This window comes from Oncorhynchus masou, chromosome 28 (genome assembly GCF_036934945.1).
Source record: "Oncorhynchus masou masou isolate Uvic2021 chromosome 28, UVic_Omas_1.1, whole genome shotgun sequence".
Classification (NCBI taxonomy): Eukaryota; Metazoa; Chordata; class Actinopteri; order Salmoniformes; family Salmonidae; genus Oncorhynchus; species Oncorhynchus masou.
The window spans coordinates 80936989-80955141 of record NC_088239.1 but is presented as its reverse complement, the minus strand read 5'-3'; the positions used below and the strand labels follow the sequence as shown (position 1 = coordinate 80955141).

The window sequence follows — 18153 nt, the reverse complement described above, 5'->3', positions numbered from 1 at the left end:
TAGTCCCTAACCCTTAGTCCCTAACCCCCACTCCCAACCCCTAGTCCCTAACTCCTAGTCCCTAACCCTTAGTTCCTAACCCTTAGTCCCTAACCCCTACTCCCAACCCCTAGTCCCTAACTTCTAGTCCCAACCCCTAGTCCCTAACCCCTAGTCCCTAACCCGTAGTCCCTATCCTTAGTCCCTAACCCCTAGTCCCTAACCGTTAGTCCCTAACCTGTAGTCCCTAACCCCTAGTCCCTAACCCCTAGACCCTAACCCTTAGTCCCTAACCCTTAGTCCCTAACCCCTAGTCCCTAACCCTTAGTCCCTAACCCTTAGTCCCTAACCCCTAGTCCCTAACCCTTAGTCCCTAACCCTTAGTCCCTAACCCCTAGTCCCTAACCCCTAGTCCCTAACCCTTAGTCCTAAACCCCTAGCCCCTAATCCCTAACCCCTAGTCCCTAACCCGTAGTCCCTAACCCCTAGTCCCTAACCCTTAGTCCCTAACCCTTAGTCCCTAACCCTTAGTCCCTAACCCCTAACCCTTAGTCCCTAACCCCTAGTCCCTAACCCTTAGTCCCTAACCCCTACTCCCAACCCCTAGTCCCTAACACCTAGTCCCTAACCCTTAGTCCCTAACCCTTAGTCCCTAACCCTTAGTCCCTAACCCCCACTCCCAACCCCTAGTCCCTAACTCCTAGTCCCTAACTCCTAGTCCCAACCCCTAGTCCCTAACCCTTAGTCCCTAACCCTTAGCCCCTAACCCTTAGTCCCTAACCCTTAGTCCCTAACCCCTACTCCCAACCCCTAGTCCCTAACTTCTAGTCCCAACCCCTAGTCCCTAACCCTTAGTCCCTAACCCCTAGTCCCTAACCCCTAGTCCCTAACCCGTAGTCCCTATCCTTAGTCCCTAACCCTTAGTCCCTAACCCCTAGTCCCTAACTGTTAGTCCCTAACCTGTAGTCCCTAACCCCTAGTCCCTAACCCTTAGTCCCTAACCCCTAGTCCCTAACCCTTAGTCCCTAACCCCTAGTCCCTAACCCCTAGTCCCTAACCCTTAGTCCTAAACCCCTAGCCCCTAATCCCTAACCCCTAGTCCCTAACCCCTAGTCCCTAACCCCTTGTCCCTAATCCTTAGTCCCTAACCCCTAGTCCCCTACCCCTAGTCCCCAACCCTTAGTCCCTAGCCCCTAACCCTTAGTCCCTAACCCCTAGTCCCTAACCCCTAGTCCCTTGTCCCTAATCCTTAGTCCCAACCCTTAGTTTCTTACCCCTAGCCATGGATACTCAAATCTGGACCTCGAGTCCAGTTCCAAATCTGATTTGAATGTTTTACCTGGTAGTTAATTGTACTCACATGGTACCCCAGGTTTAAACCAGTCCCTTACTAAATTGCAAGAATGAAAATCAGTGTGGAACTGGACTCGAGGTCCAGATTTGTGTATCCCTGGACACGTCATGCACATCTGGAATATGGTCGTAGCTCCACCTTGCCCTCCACATTGATAGGCTAGTTGGAATGTTTACCTCTGAAATGATTTTCAGTCCACCTGCCGAGGGTGTAATATGGGCTGTGGTTTGTTCCTGGAATTGGTTGGCTGAATCCACAACCTTAAGGCAATAAACGTCAAACATTAGGCAAATATTAGACAAACGTTGAACTCTTATCCCCCTGACCCAGGTGCTGCTGTTTTTAAACTTGAGGCAATAACGTCAAATATTAGACAAACGTTGAACTCTTATCCCCCTGACCCAGGTGCTGCTGTTTTTAAACATGAGGCAATAAACGTCAAACATTAGACAAATATTAGACAAACGTTGAACTCTTATCCCCCTGACCCAGGTGCTGCTGTTTTTAAACTTGAGGCAATAACGTCAAACATTAGACAAACATTACTCAAACGTTGACCTTATATAATCTGCCTGACCCAGGTGCTGCTGTTCAATGAGCAGAACCACGGCATCCATTACGAGTACACCATCCCCACAGAGGCCAACATGGAACCCCAGGGGGGGTTGGGACCGGGGGCCATGCCCAGCGAACCCCTCTTCATGTGGACCCACTCTGGCTGGGAGGACTGCCATGCCGTGTGTGGAGGAGGTAGGACCACCAACACAACCCATTGACATTCTGCAGTAGGAGGTAGGACCACCAACACAACCCATTGACATTCAGCAGTAGGAGGTAGGACCACCAACACAACCCATTGACATTCAGCAGTAGGAGGTAGGACCACCAACACAACCCATTGACATTCAGCAGTAGGAGGTAGGGCCACCAACACAACCCATTGACATTCAGCAGTAGGAGGTAGGACCACCAACACAACCCATTGACATTCAGCAGTAGGAGGTAGGACCACCAACACAACCCATTGACATTCAGCAGTAGGAGGTAGGTTAAGTTGAGTTAGCAGTCTGAGGGGTGTACTAAGGCTTTGAACCCTGGTGGTCTCCAGTTGGGAATTGAGCCAGGAGTGGACTTGTTGTGATTTTGACAGGATAGGTAAGAAAGAGTTTAGAGGTAGGTGAGGCGGAGGGACACAGTGATGAGCGCGGCAGACCCCGGATTTGAGCCCCAGTGTCCTGCGACAATGTTTTGCCCAGAGTCGGCAATGATGTTTCATGATGAATGCTTACTATCTGACTGATCAATGATGTTAGTTGAGTACCAGGGAGAAGAGAAAGCAAGCAGTTTATTATGACTCCCTAGAGCTTGGATATTAGATAATGATCATCAATACAATCACTAGCCCAAAGATTGAAATGATTGATATGATTTATATTAACTATAGTTCAAACCTTACGTTACCACTCAGTAGTACATTACCTCACTCCCACTTTGCTTGAGTAAAGTAAGTAAGCCCTTTTCCATGCCAGAACGGCCCATTGGGCCTATGACCTGTCTGAAGAACGAGACAGCTTGATGTATAAGTAGACCCCCTGAACAGGATGCTGTCTCGGGGCATTGCTTGATCCCTTTTCCAATACTTTGTCGTTCATATTCGATTTTTCTTCTCCAGGAGAAAGAAAGACAATCGTCACCTGCACTAACATTGTCAACAAAACTACAAGTGTGGTGGACAACCGAAGATGTCGTCACCTGACCAAACCTGAGCCTCAAGTCCGCAAGTGCAATGAGCAGCCCTGCCAGACAAGGTAAAGCTCAGCTCTGCTAGTCAATGTAAAGATCAGCCCTGCCAGACAAGCTCAGCCCTGCTAGTCAATGTAAAGATCAGCCCTGCTAGTCAATGTAAAGCTCAGCCCTGCCAGACAAGGTAAAGCTCAGCCCTGCTAGACAAGGTAAAGATCAGCCCTGCTAGTCAATGTAAAGATCAGCCCTGCTAGTCAATGTAAAGCTCAGCCCTGCCAGACAAGGTAAAGCTCAGCCCTGCTAGACAAGGTAAAGCTCAGCCCTGCTAGACAAGGTAAAGATCAGCCCTGCTAGACAATGTAAAGATCATCCCTGCCAGACAAGGTAAAGCTCAGCCCTGCTAGACAAGGTAAAGCTCAGCCCTGCTAGACAAGCTCAGCCCTGCTAGTCAATGTAAAGATCAGCCCTGCCAGACAAGCTCAGCCCTGCTAGACAAGGTAAAGCTCAGCCCTGCCAGACAAGGTAAAGCTCAGCCCTGCCAGACAAGCTCAGCCCTGCTAGTCAATGTAAAGATCATCCCTGCCAGACAAGGTAAAGATCAGCCCTGCCAGACAAGCTCAGCCCTGCTAGACAAGGTAAAGATCAGCCCTGCTAGTCAAGGTAAAGATCAGCCCTGCTAGTCAATGTAAAGATCAGCCCTGCCAGACAAGGTAAAGCTCAGCCCTGCTAGTCAATGTAAAGATCAGCCCTGCCAGACAAGCTCAGCCCTGCTAGACAAGGTAAAGCTCAGCCCTGCTAGACAAGGTAAAGATCATCCCTGCCAGACAAGGTAAAGATCAGCCCTGCTAGACAAGGTAAAGCTCAGCCCTGCTAGTCAATGTAAAGATCATCCCTGCCAGACAAGGTAAAGCTCAGCCCTGCTAGACAAGGTAAAGCTCAGCCCTGCTAGACAAGGTAAAGCTCAGCCCTGCTAGACAAGGTAAAGCTCAGCCCTGCTAGACAAGGTAAAGCTCAGCCCTGCTAGACAAGGTAAAGCTCAGCCCTGCTAGACAAGGTAAAGCTCAGCCCTGCTAGACAAGCTCAGCCCTGCTAGACAAGGTAAAGGTCAGCCCTGCTAGACAAGGTAAAGATCAGCCCTGCTAGACAAGGTAAAGATCAGCCCTGCTAGTCAATGTAAAGATCATCCCTGCCAGACAAGGTAAAGCTCAGCCCTGCTAGTCAATGTAAAGATCATCCCTGCCAGACAAGGTAAAGCTCAGCCCTGCTAGTCAATGTAAAGATCATCCCTGCCAGACAAGGTAAAGCTCAGCCCTGCTAGACAAGGTAAAGATCAGCCCTGCTAGACAAGGTAAAGATCAGCCCTGCTAGTCAATGTAAAGATCATCCCTGCCAGACAAGGTAAAGCTCAGCCCTGCTAGACAAGGTAAAGCTCAGCCCTGCTAGTCAATGTAAAGATCATCCCTGCCAGACAAGGTAAAGATCAGCCCTGCTAGACAAGGTAAAGCTCAGCCCTGCTAGTCAATGTAAAGATCATCCCTGCCAGACAAGGTAAAGCTCAGCCCTGCTAGACAAGGTAAAGCTCAGCCCTGCTAGACAAGGTAAAGATCAGCCCTGCTAGTCAATGTAAAGATCAGCCCTGCCAGACAAGCTCAGCCCTGCTAGACAAGGTAAAGATCAGCCCTGCTAGTCAATGTAAAGATCAGCCCTGCCAGACAAGCTCAGCCCTGCTAGACAAGGTAAAGATCAGCCCTGCTAGTCAATGTAAAGATCAGCCCTGCCAGACAAGCTCAGCCCTGCTAGACAAGGTAAAGATCAGCCCTGCTAGTCAATGTAAAGATCATCCCTGCCAGACAAGGTAAAGATCAGCCCTGCTAGTCAATGTAAAGATCAGCCCTGCCAGACAAGCTCAGCCCTGCTAGACAAGGTAAAGCTCAGCCCTGCTAGACAAGGTAAAGCTCAGCCCTGCTAGACAAGGTAAAGCTCAGCCCTGCCAGACAAGCTCAGCCCTGCTAGACAAGGTAAAGCTCAGCCCTGCCAGACAAGCTCAGCCCTGCTAGACAAGGTAAAGCTCAGCCCTGCTAGACAAGGTAAAGCTCAGCCCTGCCAGACAAGCTCAGCCCTGCTAGACAAGGTAAAGCTCAGCCCTGCTAGACAAGGTAAAGCTCAGCCCTGCTAGACAAGGTAAAGCTCAGCCCTGCTAGACAAGGTAAAGCTCAGCCCTGCCAGACAAGCTCAGCCCTGCTAGACAAGGTAAAGCTCAGCCCTGCCAGACAAGCTCAGCCCTGCTAGACAAGGTAAAGCTCAGCCCTGCCAGACAAGGTAAAGCTCAGCCCTGCTAGACAAGGTAAAGCTCAGCCCTGCCAGACAAGCTCAGCCCTGCTAGACAAGGTAAAGCTCAGCCCTGCTAGACAAGGTAAAGCTCAGCCCTGCTAGACAAGGTAAAGCTCAGCCCTGCTAGACAAGGTAAAGCTCAGCCCTGCTAGACAAGGTAAAGCTCAGCCCTGCTAGACAAGGTAAAGCTCAGCCCTGCTAGACAAGCTCAGCCCTGCTAGACAAGGTAAAGCTCAGCCCTGCTAGACAAGGTAAAGCTCAGCCCTGCTAGACAAGGTAAAGCTCAGCCCTGCCAGACAAGGTAAAGCTCAGCCCTGCTAGACAAGGTAAAGCTCAGCCCTGCTAGACAAGGTAAAGCTCAGCCCTGCTAGACAAGGTAAAGCTCAGCCCTGCTAGACAAGGTAAAGCTCAGCCCTGCTAGACAAGGTAAAGCTCAGCCCTGCCAGACAAGGTAAAGCTCAGCCCTGCTAGACAAGCTCAGCCCTGCTAGACAAGGTAAAGCTCAGCCCTGCTAGACAAGGTAAAGATAAGTGATGGTACAATATGGATGGTCCTTCTTTGTCCCTTCCCTCTCAGGCTTTGTTATAGTATAGTATATGGTCCCGTGTGGCTCAGTTGGTAGAACATGGCACTTGCAATGTCAGGGCTGTTTGTTCAATTCCTACGAAGCGACTAGTATGAACATCTATGCACTCACTCTGGATAAGAGTGTCTGCTTAAATGACTAAACATTTTACCCCAAAAATGGGGTGGGGGTGGGAGAATAGTGTAATAGCAACATTCATTGAGAACAGACTTTTTAATTCTTATGGAAGAATTATGTTTCTATTGAGTCATATTGCACATGTAGCTCAAAGAGAAATTAAACTTCACTTCGCCATGCCAAAGTCTGGGATGCTTGTTAACAATGACAGTCATGTGTTCTTCTCATACTAACAGTCTTCATCCAGCAAGTTCTGGTAGTTCCTGGAAATGGTTGTTCCACTTTAGTTGAAGGACCTTCTGTAGCTACTTCTTAAGACATTTATAGAAGGGTTCCATGATATACTCTGAAGTGCTGCCAACTCCGTCGTTAAAGGGGGAATCTGAGATTGGTACATGCATACATAGCCATTGATTCTTAAAGAATATGACTAATATTTTTTTTTTAAACTGTCGTACTCCATCAGAACCCTAAATATAAGCTTATTTTATGCCAATGTTTTACTTGTTTACTTACTCTCAGCTGTTTTTCCAAAGAATGATGTGGTGGGCGATTTCTCGCTGTCTAGATCCCAGATTGCCTCTTTAATGCTGACGTAAGCTGAGCCCTAGATCATCCATTGCATAATGGATTGAGGAGATACACCAAGTCACATTTGTTGACAGAAACCAGTACAAACATTTACATGAAGCCCACAAAGTTGTTTTGCCTGGATTATAAACGTGAATCGCCTATACCAGTACAGAACTTTCTCTTATCTTCCTACAGATGAACACTAGACAGCTGGTCCAATGCAAGTCTAATGCTAGTCCAAGGGTAGTCTAATGCTAGCCCAAGGCTAGTCCAAGACTAGTCTAATGCTAGTCTTATACTAGTCCAATGCTAGTCTAATGCTAGTCCAAGGCTAGTCCAAGACTAGTCCAAGGCTAGTCCAATGCTTGTCCAATGCTAGTCTAATGCTAGCCCAATGCTAGTCTAATGCTAGTCCAATGCTGGTCCAATGCAAGTCTAATGCTAGTCCAATGCTAGTCTAATGCTAGTCCAAGACTAGTCGAAGGCTAGTCTAATGCTAGCCCAAGGCGAGTCCAATGCTAGTCTAATGCTTGTCCAATGCTAGTCCACACTCGCTGCTGACATTTACATTCCACCACAATGCATCCCCTGGAAATCATTAGTTTCTCTCTCTTATCTGTCATATGTATCTGGGGTATTACACTTCATCTGCAGCCGAGCAGTAAGCAGCAAGCTGTGAGCTTTCATCACCCCGAGCCGCGAATAAATAACATTTACAGTCCTGCCGTGCTCAACAACAACAAAAACTCGGCAATCAGATAACGGCAGAACAGACCACTGGATCTGTGGATCTGATGTCAGACAGGGATGTGTGTGTGTGTGTGTGTGTGTGTGTGTGTGTGTGTGTGTGTGTGTGTGTGTGTGTGTGTGTGTGTGTGTGTGTGTGTGTGTGTGTGTGTGTGTGTGTGTGTGTGTGTGTGTGTGTGTGTGTGTGTGTGTGTGTGTGTATGTGTGTATGTATGTATGTGTAATGTGTGTGTGTGTGTGGTGTGTGTGTTGTGTGTGTGTGGTGTGTGTGGTGTGTGTGGGGGGAGGGGGGTGGATAGGTCAACAAGGCCACGTCATGTTCCTGTTTGGCCCGAGCAGACTTCCAGCTGGACCCTGTCCTCTCCGTCTGCTCTACCCTGATCGCAGTCACCGAGGGGAGGCTTGGATGGAGCATATCCACCCCACCTCCCCTCCTCCACCATCACCATCATCCACCAGCAGAACCAGACTCTCCCTGGTGCCTCTGCCTGCACATCTGTCACCCAGATGGGGCCACATTACGTCAGAACCAGCCTGGTAGCCTTCCTCTAGGGCTGTGCTTGGGCCTGGTTGTCTGTTTATGGGGTGTCATTAACACTGAGATGAGACCCCCCCCCCCTGCACATATACACACACACACACACACACACACAAACACACACACATACACGCACACACACACACACGCACGCACACACACACACACACACACACACACACACACACACACACACACACACACACACACACACACACACACACACACACACATACTCACCATTCACGTTCCTGCTCCTTGGCTTAGGTTTCTCTGTTGAAGTCTGGTGGCCACATTGTTTACACAAAGCAGGAGGTTGTATGGTCTGTCTGTCTGTCTGTCTGTCTGTCTGTCTGTCTGTCTGTCTGTCTGTATTTCTGTCTGTCTGTCTGTACATTGTGCGTACTGTGTGTGCGTTCTGTGTGTACTGTGTGTGTGTGTGTACTCTTTGTGTGTCTGTGTGTACCGTGTATGTGTGTGTATGTGTGTATGTCTGTGTGTACTGTGTATGTGTGTGTGTATGTCTGTGTGTACTGTGTATGTGCAATTTGTAAGTCGCTCTGGATAAGTGCGTCTGCTAAATGACTTAAATGTAAATGTAATGTAAATGTGTGTGTGTACTGTGTGTGTGTGTCTGTGTGTACTGTGTGTGTATGTCTGTGTGTACTGTGTATGTGTGTCTGTGTGTACTGTGTGTGTATGTCTGTGTGTACTGTGTATGTGTGTGTATGTCTGTGTGTACTGTGTATGTGTGTATTAATGTGCTCTCTACCTCTCCAGGTGGATGATGACTGAGTGGACGTCTTGCTCTCGTACCTGTGGTAGAGGCTCTCAGAGCAGACAGGTAGCCTGCACCTTGCAGCTGGCCAACGGCACCCTGGTCAAAGCCAAGGACCGCGACTGTGCCGGCCCCAAGCCGGCCCCTAACCAGCGCTGCGAGGGCCAGGACTGTCTCACCGTGTGGGAGGCTGGCGTGTGGTCTGAGGTGAGGCCACACACACACTCTTAGTTGTGACGCACTACTTACTCTATTTATTTTACATCAAAGAAATTATGGATTCAACTGCATTTATTCTATGAATATTCTGTTTCAGTGTGATTTTACACATGTTCACTTTACACAAGTCAGAGTGGTGACCATGTGTTCCTCTGTAATCTATGGCTGAATCTCAACTTGAAAACTGGGCCACAAAGCCCTTTATCGAGAGACCACTTTACTGATGTGTATAGTAGTGACCACTAGTGTTCAAATTAGACTTTGCTGATGTGTTCAGTAGTGACCATTGAGACAATGCGCAATCCCATCTGCCACCTGGTCAAATTCAAAAAGTTCTAAACTATTGTGTTGCCAGCTACGTTATGAAATAGCTAACTTGCAGTCAGTTATGTTGCTACGTAACAATCCTAAGATTCATGGGTAAAGTCTGCTAGCAAAGACACTGAGTAGATAGATGCCTCACTTGGTAGCGAGGAGAATTGAGGGCGTAGTGGAACCCTCGACAATTCGACAGCTAGCAAACGAGATAACACGATTATGAACTTTAGTGAGCAAGGGTGCAAAAATAAAGTGGTATAAATGTTCGGCTCAAGATTCAACTCATTCAGAATGGGCAGAATGTACTTAATATACATTTAGTATATTCACATTTTGCATGACCACTTTTAAAAAGTCTCACCAGAGTCCAAACTCACATAGACAGGACTATTTAAGCTAATATGCCAATGTTTATCCCCAGAAGCTGATGTAGAGAGAGGTTTTAGAGAGAGGCTAGCTCCCAGAATATTCCCCTTGGCACTCCACATAGAGGGGCTTACGCAATGATGCTGAGATTCCTTTGAGTTCTCTGTATAGCACCTGCACATCACTGGCTCAGGCCTTGCTGCCAGCATCTCCCTCTACCCCCATCCTCCCCTCTCCCTCATTCTCATGCTCCCTCCTTCCCTCCTACCCTTTCAGGGCCTGCTGGCAGCAGACTAAAGGAACCAGGTCTCGACCAGTTCTCTAACAGTATCGATAAGGAGAAAATATCTCAATCGAGATTCTCTCTCATGTGGCTCCAATTTCTCATTTTGAAGATTTTCGTTTTCTCACACATTAAACACTGTTGCTTTTTCTCGGCCCCCGTTGAAGTAAGTTTACTTAAGAAGTCGATGAGGGAAAATCCTTCTCTTTTGATAATGCAGTTGATGAAAGGCCGTTAATCCTATCAAAGGGGAGTAAATTGATTAATCGTTTTATGGGTAAATGAGTTCATAGCTTTCTAGTATTTGTAGTGTTTGCAGCTGTGTGTATGTGGGAGTGTGTGTTTGTGGTTCCCCTGTTTGTAGATGAGTCATTCGGTAAAAGTCAAGGTTACTCTAAGGTTTAGACTTAGCTAATGCCCTGTGGACAAACACAACCTTCACTCATAAAACTCTCGGTAAAAACTTAGCTAACCCCCCCCCCTTCCCCCCAGACAAACACAACCTTCACTCATAAAACTCTAGGTAAAGACTTAGTTAACTTGAAAATAAAAATAAGAGAGCCGCACACTCTTGCATCTGAGCTCCAAGAGTGTGCGGCTCTCTTATTTTTATTTTCAAGTTTCTACTCCGCTAGCCAGCACCTCGTCTTAATAGGTGTGCGTTTCTTTTTCTTCTAGAAAGACTTAGCTAACCCCTTCCCCCCAGACAAACACAAACTTCACTCATAGAACTCTAGGTAAAGACTTAGCTAACCCCCCTTCCCCCAGACAAACACAACCTTCACTCATCAAACTCTAGGTAAAGACTTAGCTAACCCCCCCCCCCCCTTCCCCCCAGACAAACACAACCATCACTCATCAAACTCTAGGTAAAGACTTAGCTAACCCCTTCCCCCCAGACAAACACAACTTTCACTCATCAAACTCTAGGTAAAGACTTAGCTAACCCCTTCCCCCCAGACAAACACAACCTTCACTCATCAAACTCTAGGTAAAGACTTAGCTAAACCCCCCCCTTCCCCCAGACAAACACAACCTTCACTCATCAAACTCTTATGTGCTGGAGTGTTTATGCCAGTGCATGTTCGCTCCCCGCTTTCCTCTGACAAGGAATTACAACACAATAGAACTGAACTAAAATGGTCACAATTCACCAGACCATAAACCATTTGTAATTAACCTGGCCTAAAAAACATGAACATGTCGCATTGTAATAACCTGGCCTAAAAAAACATGAACATGTATCATTGTAATAACCTGGCCTAAAAAATATGAACATGTAGCATTGTAATAACCTGGCCTAAAAAACATGAACATGTAGCATTGTAATAACCTGGCCTAAAAAACATGAACATGTAGCATTGTAATAACCTGGCCTAAAAACCATGATCATGTAGCATTGTAATAACCTGGCCTAAAACACATGAACATGTAGCATTGTAATAACCTGGCCTAAAAAACATGAACATGTAGCATTGTAATAACCTGGCCTAAAAAACATGAACATGTAGCATTGTAACAACCTGGCCTAAAAACATGAAAATGTAGCATTGTAATAACCTGGCCTAAAAAACATGAACATGTAGCATTGTAATAACCTGGCCTAAAAAAACATGAACATGTAGCATTGTAATAACCTGGCCTAAAAAAACATGAACATGTAGCATTGTAATAACCTGGCCTAAAAAAACATGAACATGTAGCATTGTAATAACCTGGCCTAAAAAACATGAACATGTAGCATTGTTATAACCTGGCCTAAAAAACATGAACATGTAGCATTGTAATAACCTGTCCTAAAAAACATGAACATGTAGCATTGTAATAACCTGTCCTAAAAAACATGAACATGTAGCATTGTAATAACCTGGCCTAAAAAACATGAACATGTAGCATTGTAATAACCTGTCCTAAAAAACATGAACATGTAGCATTGTAATAACCTGGCCTAAAAAATATGAACATGTCGCATTGTAATAACCTGGCCTAAAAAACATGAACATGTCGCATTGTAATAACCTGGCCTAAAAAAAACATGATCATGTCGCATTGTAATATCCCTAACATACAAGTGTCTTTATTCATTTAACCTAAATGTATTATTTATAATTGTATTATTCATTATTTTTAACCTCTGTTATACCTTCCTGTTCTATTGTTTATTTGGCTCTAAAAAACAACAACAAATGCAAAACCTTCCAATAAACCAAAGGCTAAATCTGTCCCAATTGAATATGCTCCTCTCTCAATTCAATTCAATTCAAGGGCTTTATTGGCATGGGAAACATGTCTTAACATTGCCAAAGCAAGTGAGGTAGATAATATATAAAGTGAACATATAAAGTGAAAAACAATAAAAAATTAACAGTAAACATTACACATACAGAAGTTTCAAAACCATAAAGACATTACAAATGTCATATTATATATATATATACAGTGTTTTAACAATGTACACATGGTTAAAGGACACAAGATAAAATAAATAAGCATAAATATGGGTTGTATTTGACAATGGTGTTTGTTCTTCACTGGTTGCCCATTTCCTGTGGCAAAAGGTCACAAATCCTGCTGCTGTGATGGCACACTGTGGGATTTCACCCAATAGATATGGGAGTTTATCAAAATTGGATTTGCTTTCTAATTCTTTGTGGTTCTTTGTAATCTAAGGGAAATATGTGTCTTTAATATGGTCATACATTTGGCAGGAGGTTAGGTTAGTTTCCACCTCATTTTGTGGGCAGTGTGCACATAGACTGTATCATCTTGAGAGCCAGGTCTGCCTACAGCAGCCTCTCTCAATAGCAAGGCTATGCTCACTGAGTCTGTGCATAGTCAAAGCTTTCCTTACGTTTGGTTCAGTCACAGTGGTCAGTTATTCTGCCACTGTGTACTCTCTGTTTAGGGCCAAATAGCATTGCAGTTTGCTCAGTTTTTTTGTTAATTCTTTCCCATGTGTCAAGTAATGATATTTTTGTTTTCTCATGATTTCGTTGGGTCTAACTGTGTTGGTGTCCTGGGCTCTGTGGGGTCTGTTTGTGTCTCTCTCTGTCTCTCTTTGTCTCCCTTTCTCTCTCTCTCTCTCTCTCTCTGTTTCTGTCTCTCTCTGTCACTCTCTTTCTTTCTCTCTCTCTCTCTTTCTCTCTCTGTCTTTCTCTGTCCATAGTAGCCACCCCTGCAATAATCCCCAATACATTAATCCAGTGATCTCATTTAGAGTTCAAAGGGCAACTAAATTAGTGTGTCTAGACCAAACAAGTCAAATTGACTGTGAGTCCTGGGCCAGCGCAACCGACCTCCTTTCCTTCCCATCTGTAAAAAGACAGGTTTGTAAAATGGGGGGAGGGGGGGGTGCTGGCCTACCCTCCACCCTACAAAGAAAGAGAAGCTGCTCCCCTCCAATACCTCCCTCCCTCCCTCCCATTCTAGCATATGATTTAATGCTCCCCCTGTCGGAGGTTGCGGAGCAGACCATAACTCTCCTGGGGACAGGGGTTGCTCGGGAGGGTCTAAAGCGAAACATCTGCCAACACCAGGGGGGTTTTTTGGGGCCGGGCCGAGAGGGCCAAGACTGACAGTGAATGTCCTTGCCTTTGATCACCCCTCCTTGGTCCAATCCCCCAGGCAGCTGTGAACACGTAGGGGCAGAGGAGAGAAAAGGGGGAATTTGAGAGGAGATGTGAAAAGAGAGGAGAGAAGGATGAAGGGATAAAGAGTGACGTGGCTTGATAGATAGGCTACAGGAAGAAGTTGCCCCCCCCCCCCCCCCCCACACCACCAGCCTGATCTGGAATTAGCTCACACTAAATCAGTCCTGTATGCAACCACTCCTTGGCAGGAAGTAAAACTGACTCGAGTTCAGTGCCTAGGGGTAGCATTCAACTGCACTGCCTCGTGGCTGATGGGGTCATCTCTGTCAGACTCTCTAGCTACCGAATGTGCCCCGACAGATTGAAACAGTGCCTCTGATCTAGAAAAACAAAAAAATGTCCACTGATATAAAAAGGTATTGACAGTCAAAGGCCATATGGCAGAAACCTAACCTTTGACCTTAGAGTAAAAGGGAGGGGAGACAAGCATAGAGAGCCATCATCACATTATGACCGACATGCTCCTTTTGGAATAAAACGTCTCTTTCTGGAGCGCTGTGTTTGCCTTGCAGCATTGTGTTACAGAGGCAGGTGAAGTACGTTGTGTGTGGTTCATACGTTGAATTTATCCCAACATATACGTGTTGTGTATTTCTGTATGTGTAGACTGCTTGACAGAAATGGTAGCAGAAAGGTGAATGTTGAACTTTTGATGCACAAATAACCAGATGACGCTGTCAGTGTGATCAAGGCATCAGATCATCCTAACCCCTTGACCTTGTCTGACACATCCAAGATACCTACATACTTAATGTGTATATGAGTCCAAAATGGCACCCTATTCCCTACATAGTGCACTACATTTGACCAGATACTATGGGTCCTGGTCAAAAGTAGTGCAACGCAATGCTGCTAGGCATTCTCATTGGAAATTAATTTACACTGACTCAGCCCAATCCATCAATCTCTGTGTTGCAGTGCTCGGTGAAGTGTGGGCGGGGGGCGCGCCATCGGCTGGTGAAGTGCACCAACCCACGGAAGAAGTGTGACCTGTCGACCCTGCCCCGTGAGACGGAGGACTGTGAGGACTACTCCAAGTGTTACATCTGGAGGACAGGAGACTGGGCCAAGGTGGGTACATAGAGATATAAATATACTACTACTTCTAATTATTACAACTACTACTAGTACTAATACGAATACTACTACTACTACTACTACTACTAGTACTACTACTACTACTTATACTACTATTATTACTACTACTACCACTACTATCACTACTACTATTATTACTAATACTACTACTAATATGAATACTACTACTACTACTACTACTAATACTACTATTATTACTACTACTACCACTACTATGAATACTACTACTTATACGAATACTACGAATACTACTACTAATATTACCACTGCCAATATGAATACTACTACTATGAATACTACCAATACTACTACTACTACTACTACTACTACTACTACTACTACTACTAATTACTATTACTGCTACTACTACTACTATTACTGCTACTACTACTACTAATTACTACTACTGCTACTAATAATAATATTAATACTACTAGTTACTACTACTACTACTAGTTACTACTACTACTAATTACTACTACTACTACTATTACTGCTACTACTATTGCTGCTGTTGTTACTTTTACTACTAGTACTACTAGTACTACTAGTACTACTACTATTGCTTCTGCTACTACTACTACTAGTACTACTACTGCTGCTACTGCTACTACTGCTGCTACTAGTACTACTACTGCTACTGTTATTAATATTACTACTAGTAATACTAGTACTACTACTATTACTACTACTACTAGTACTACTACTGTTGCTATTATTACTATTACTACTATACTGCTGCTACCACTACTACTGCTACTACTTCTACTAGTACTACTACTGCTACTACTACTACTAGTGCTACTACTACTACTACTGCTACTACTACCACTACTATTATTACTACTACTAGTGCTACTACTACAACTGCTGCTACTACTACTACTAGTGCTACTACTACTACTACTGCTACTACTACTAGTGCTACTACTACCACTACTATTATTACTACTAGTACTAAACTACTGCTGCTACTACTACTACTGCTGCTACTAGTACTACTACTGCTACTGTTATTAATATTACTACTAGTAATACTAGTACTACTACTACTAGTACTACTACTGCTGCTATTATTACTATTACTACTATACTGCTGCTACCACTACTACTGCTACTACTTCTACTAGTAGTACTACTGCTACTACTACTACTAGTGCTACTACTACTACTACTACTACTACTGCTACTACTACCACTACTATTATTACTACTACTAGTGCTACTACTACTACTGCTGCTACTACTACTACTAGTGCTACTACTACTACTGCTACTACTACTAGTGCTACTACTACCACTACTATTATTACTACTATTACTATACTACTGCTACTACTACTACTACTGCTACTAGTACTACTACTGCTACTACTACTACTAGTGCTACTAGTACTACTACTGCTACTACTACCATTGCTGCTACTAGTACTACTACTGCTACTACTACCATTGCTGCTACTAGCACCACCACCGCCACCACCAGTGCCACCGCCACCAGCACCACCACCGCCACCACCACCACTAGTGCCACCGCCACCAGCACCACCACTGCTACTACCACTACCACTACCACTAGCACCACCACCGCTACCACTACCACCGGTGCCACCACCACTACCACTACCACTAATTACTGCTGCCACCACTACCACCGCTGCGCCACTAGTACCACCACCGCTACTGTTATTAATATTACTACTAGTAATACTAGTACCACTACTATTACTACTACTACTAGTACCACTACCGCTGCTATTTTTACCATTACTACCATACTGCTGCCACCACTACCACTGCTACTACTCTACCAGTAGCACCACTGCCACTACTACTACTAGTGCCACTACTACTACTACTACTACTACTGCTACTACTACCACTACTATTATTACTACTACTAGTGCTACTACTACTACTGCTGCTACTACTACTACTAGTGCTACTACTACTACTACTGCTACTACTACTAGTGCTACTACTACCACTACTATTATTACTACTATTACTATACTACTGCTACTACTACTACTGCTACTAGTACTACTACTGCTACTACTACTACTAGTGCTACTAGTACTACTACTGCTACTACTACCATTGCTGCTACTAGTACTACTACTGCTACTACTAGTGCTACTGCTACTAGTACTACTACTGCTACTACTACCATTGCTGCTACTAGTACTACTACTGCTACTACTAGTGCTACTGCTACTAGTACTACTACTGCTACTACTACTACTAGTGCTACTGATACTAGTACTACCACTGCTACTACTACTACTACTACTACTACTACTAGTAGTACTACTACTGCTACTACTACTACTGGTGCTACTACTACTACTACTACTACTAATTACTACCACTGCTACTACTAATAATATTAATACTATTAGTTACTACTACTAGTGCTACTACTACTACTACTGGTGCTACTACTACTACTACTACTACTACTACGACTACTATTACTACTACTACGAATTATTACTACTGCTACTACTAATAATACGACTACTACTAGTTACTACTACTACTACTAGTGCAACTGCTACTAGTACTACTACTGCTACTACTACTGCTACTACTACCATTGCTGCTGCTACTACTACTACTGCTACTACTAATAATAATAATAATAATTTAATAATAATGATAATAATAGTGTTCTATTAAACTATTTGGGTTGTTATTTGTCTGGATCATCTCAACGATTGAGAGTAGTTTCACAATAAACAGTAAGTGAATTGAGTTCCAATCTTACTGACCTCAAACCTGATTCCAGCAATGACCTAAATGACAAATGAGCTCAAAATGACCGTAGGCTTCGCTGCTGTATTAGCAAAATGTTTGGTTTGTAATAGCGGTCAGGTGTCTCCTATTGACTAGCTTCTGCCAGCCACGCTGAGATAAAAGTGTCGTTTTAAGCCATTTTGGTGAAGCATAAAATGGACGATGTAAAGTATAACATCTATGTAAGCTGACTTTGAACTGGGACACAGTTGAGGTGTAGGGGTAATACAACATTTGTTTTGTACGTGCAAATGTACTGTCAACTCCATGTTTACTGGACGGTGGCAACACTAATAATTAGGGTTGCACATTTGGGGGAATATTCAGAGGTGGAAACTTTCCGTGGGAATTACCGGGAATATATGAGAATTACTGAGAATATATGGGTATTAAAGGAAATATATGCAAATTAATATTAATACCATTTAAATGTAGATATTGCGGTCATCCCCCTCTTCAAAGGGGGGGACACACTAGACCCAAACTGCTACAGACCTATATCTATCCTACCTGGCCTTTCTAAGGTCTTCAAAAGCCAAGTTAACAAACAGTTTACCGACCATTTCGAATCCCACCGCACCTTCTGCGCTATGCAATCTGGTTTCAGAGCTGGTCATGGGTGCACCTCAGCCATGCTCAAGGTCCTAAACGATATCTTAACCACCATCGATAAG

The 18153-nt window shown here is 44.6% G+C and overlaps 1 protein-coding gene across 1 annotated transcript in view; it reads left to right on the top strand.

Moving 5' to 3' along the window:
• LOC135517071 (A disintegrin and metalloproteinase with thrombospondin motifs 19-like) overlaps nucleotides 1-18153 on the top strand; it is a 123342-nt gene that overhangs the window by 88768 nt on the left and 16421 nt on the right. The window contains exons 17-20 of the mRNA XM_064941092.1: nucleotides 1915-2083; nucleotides 3006-3141; nucleotides 8749-8953; nucleotides 14501-14653. Of these exons, the coding sequence (XP_064797164.1) occupies nucleotides 1915-2083; nucleotides 3006-3141; nucleotides 8749-8953; nucleotides 14501-14653 (663 nt within the window). The remainder of the gene's footprint in view (nucleotides 1-1914; nucleotides 2084-3005; nucleotides 3142-8748; nucleotides 8954-14500; nucleotides 14654-18153) is intronic.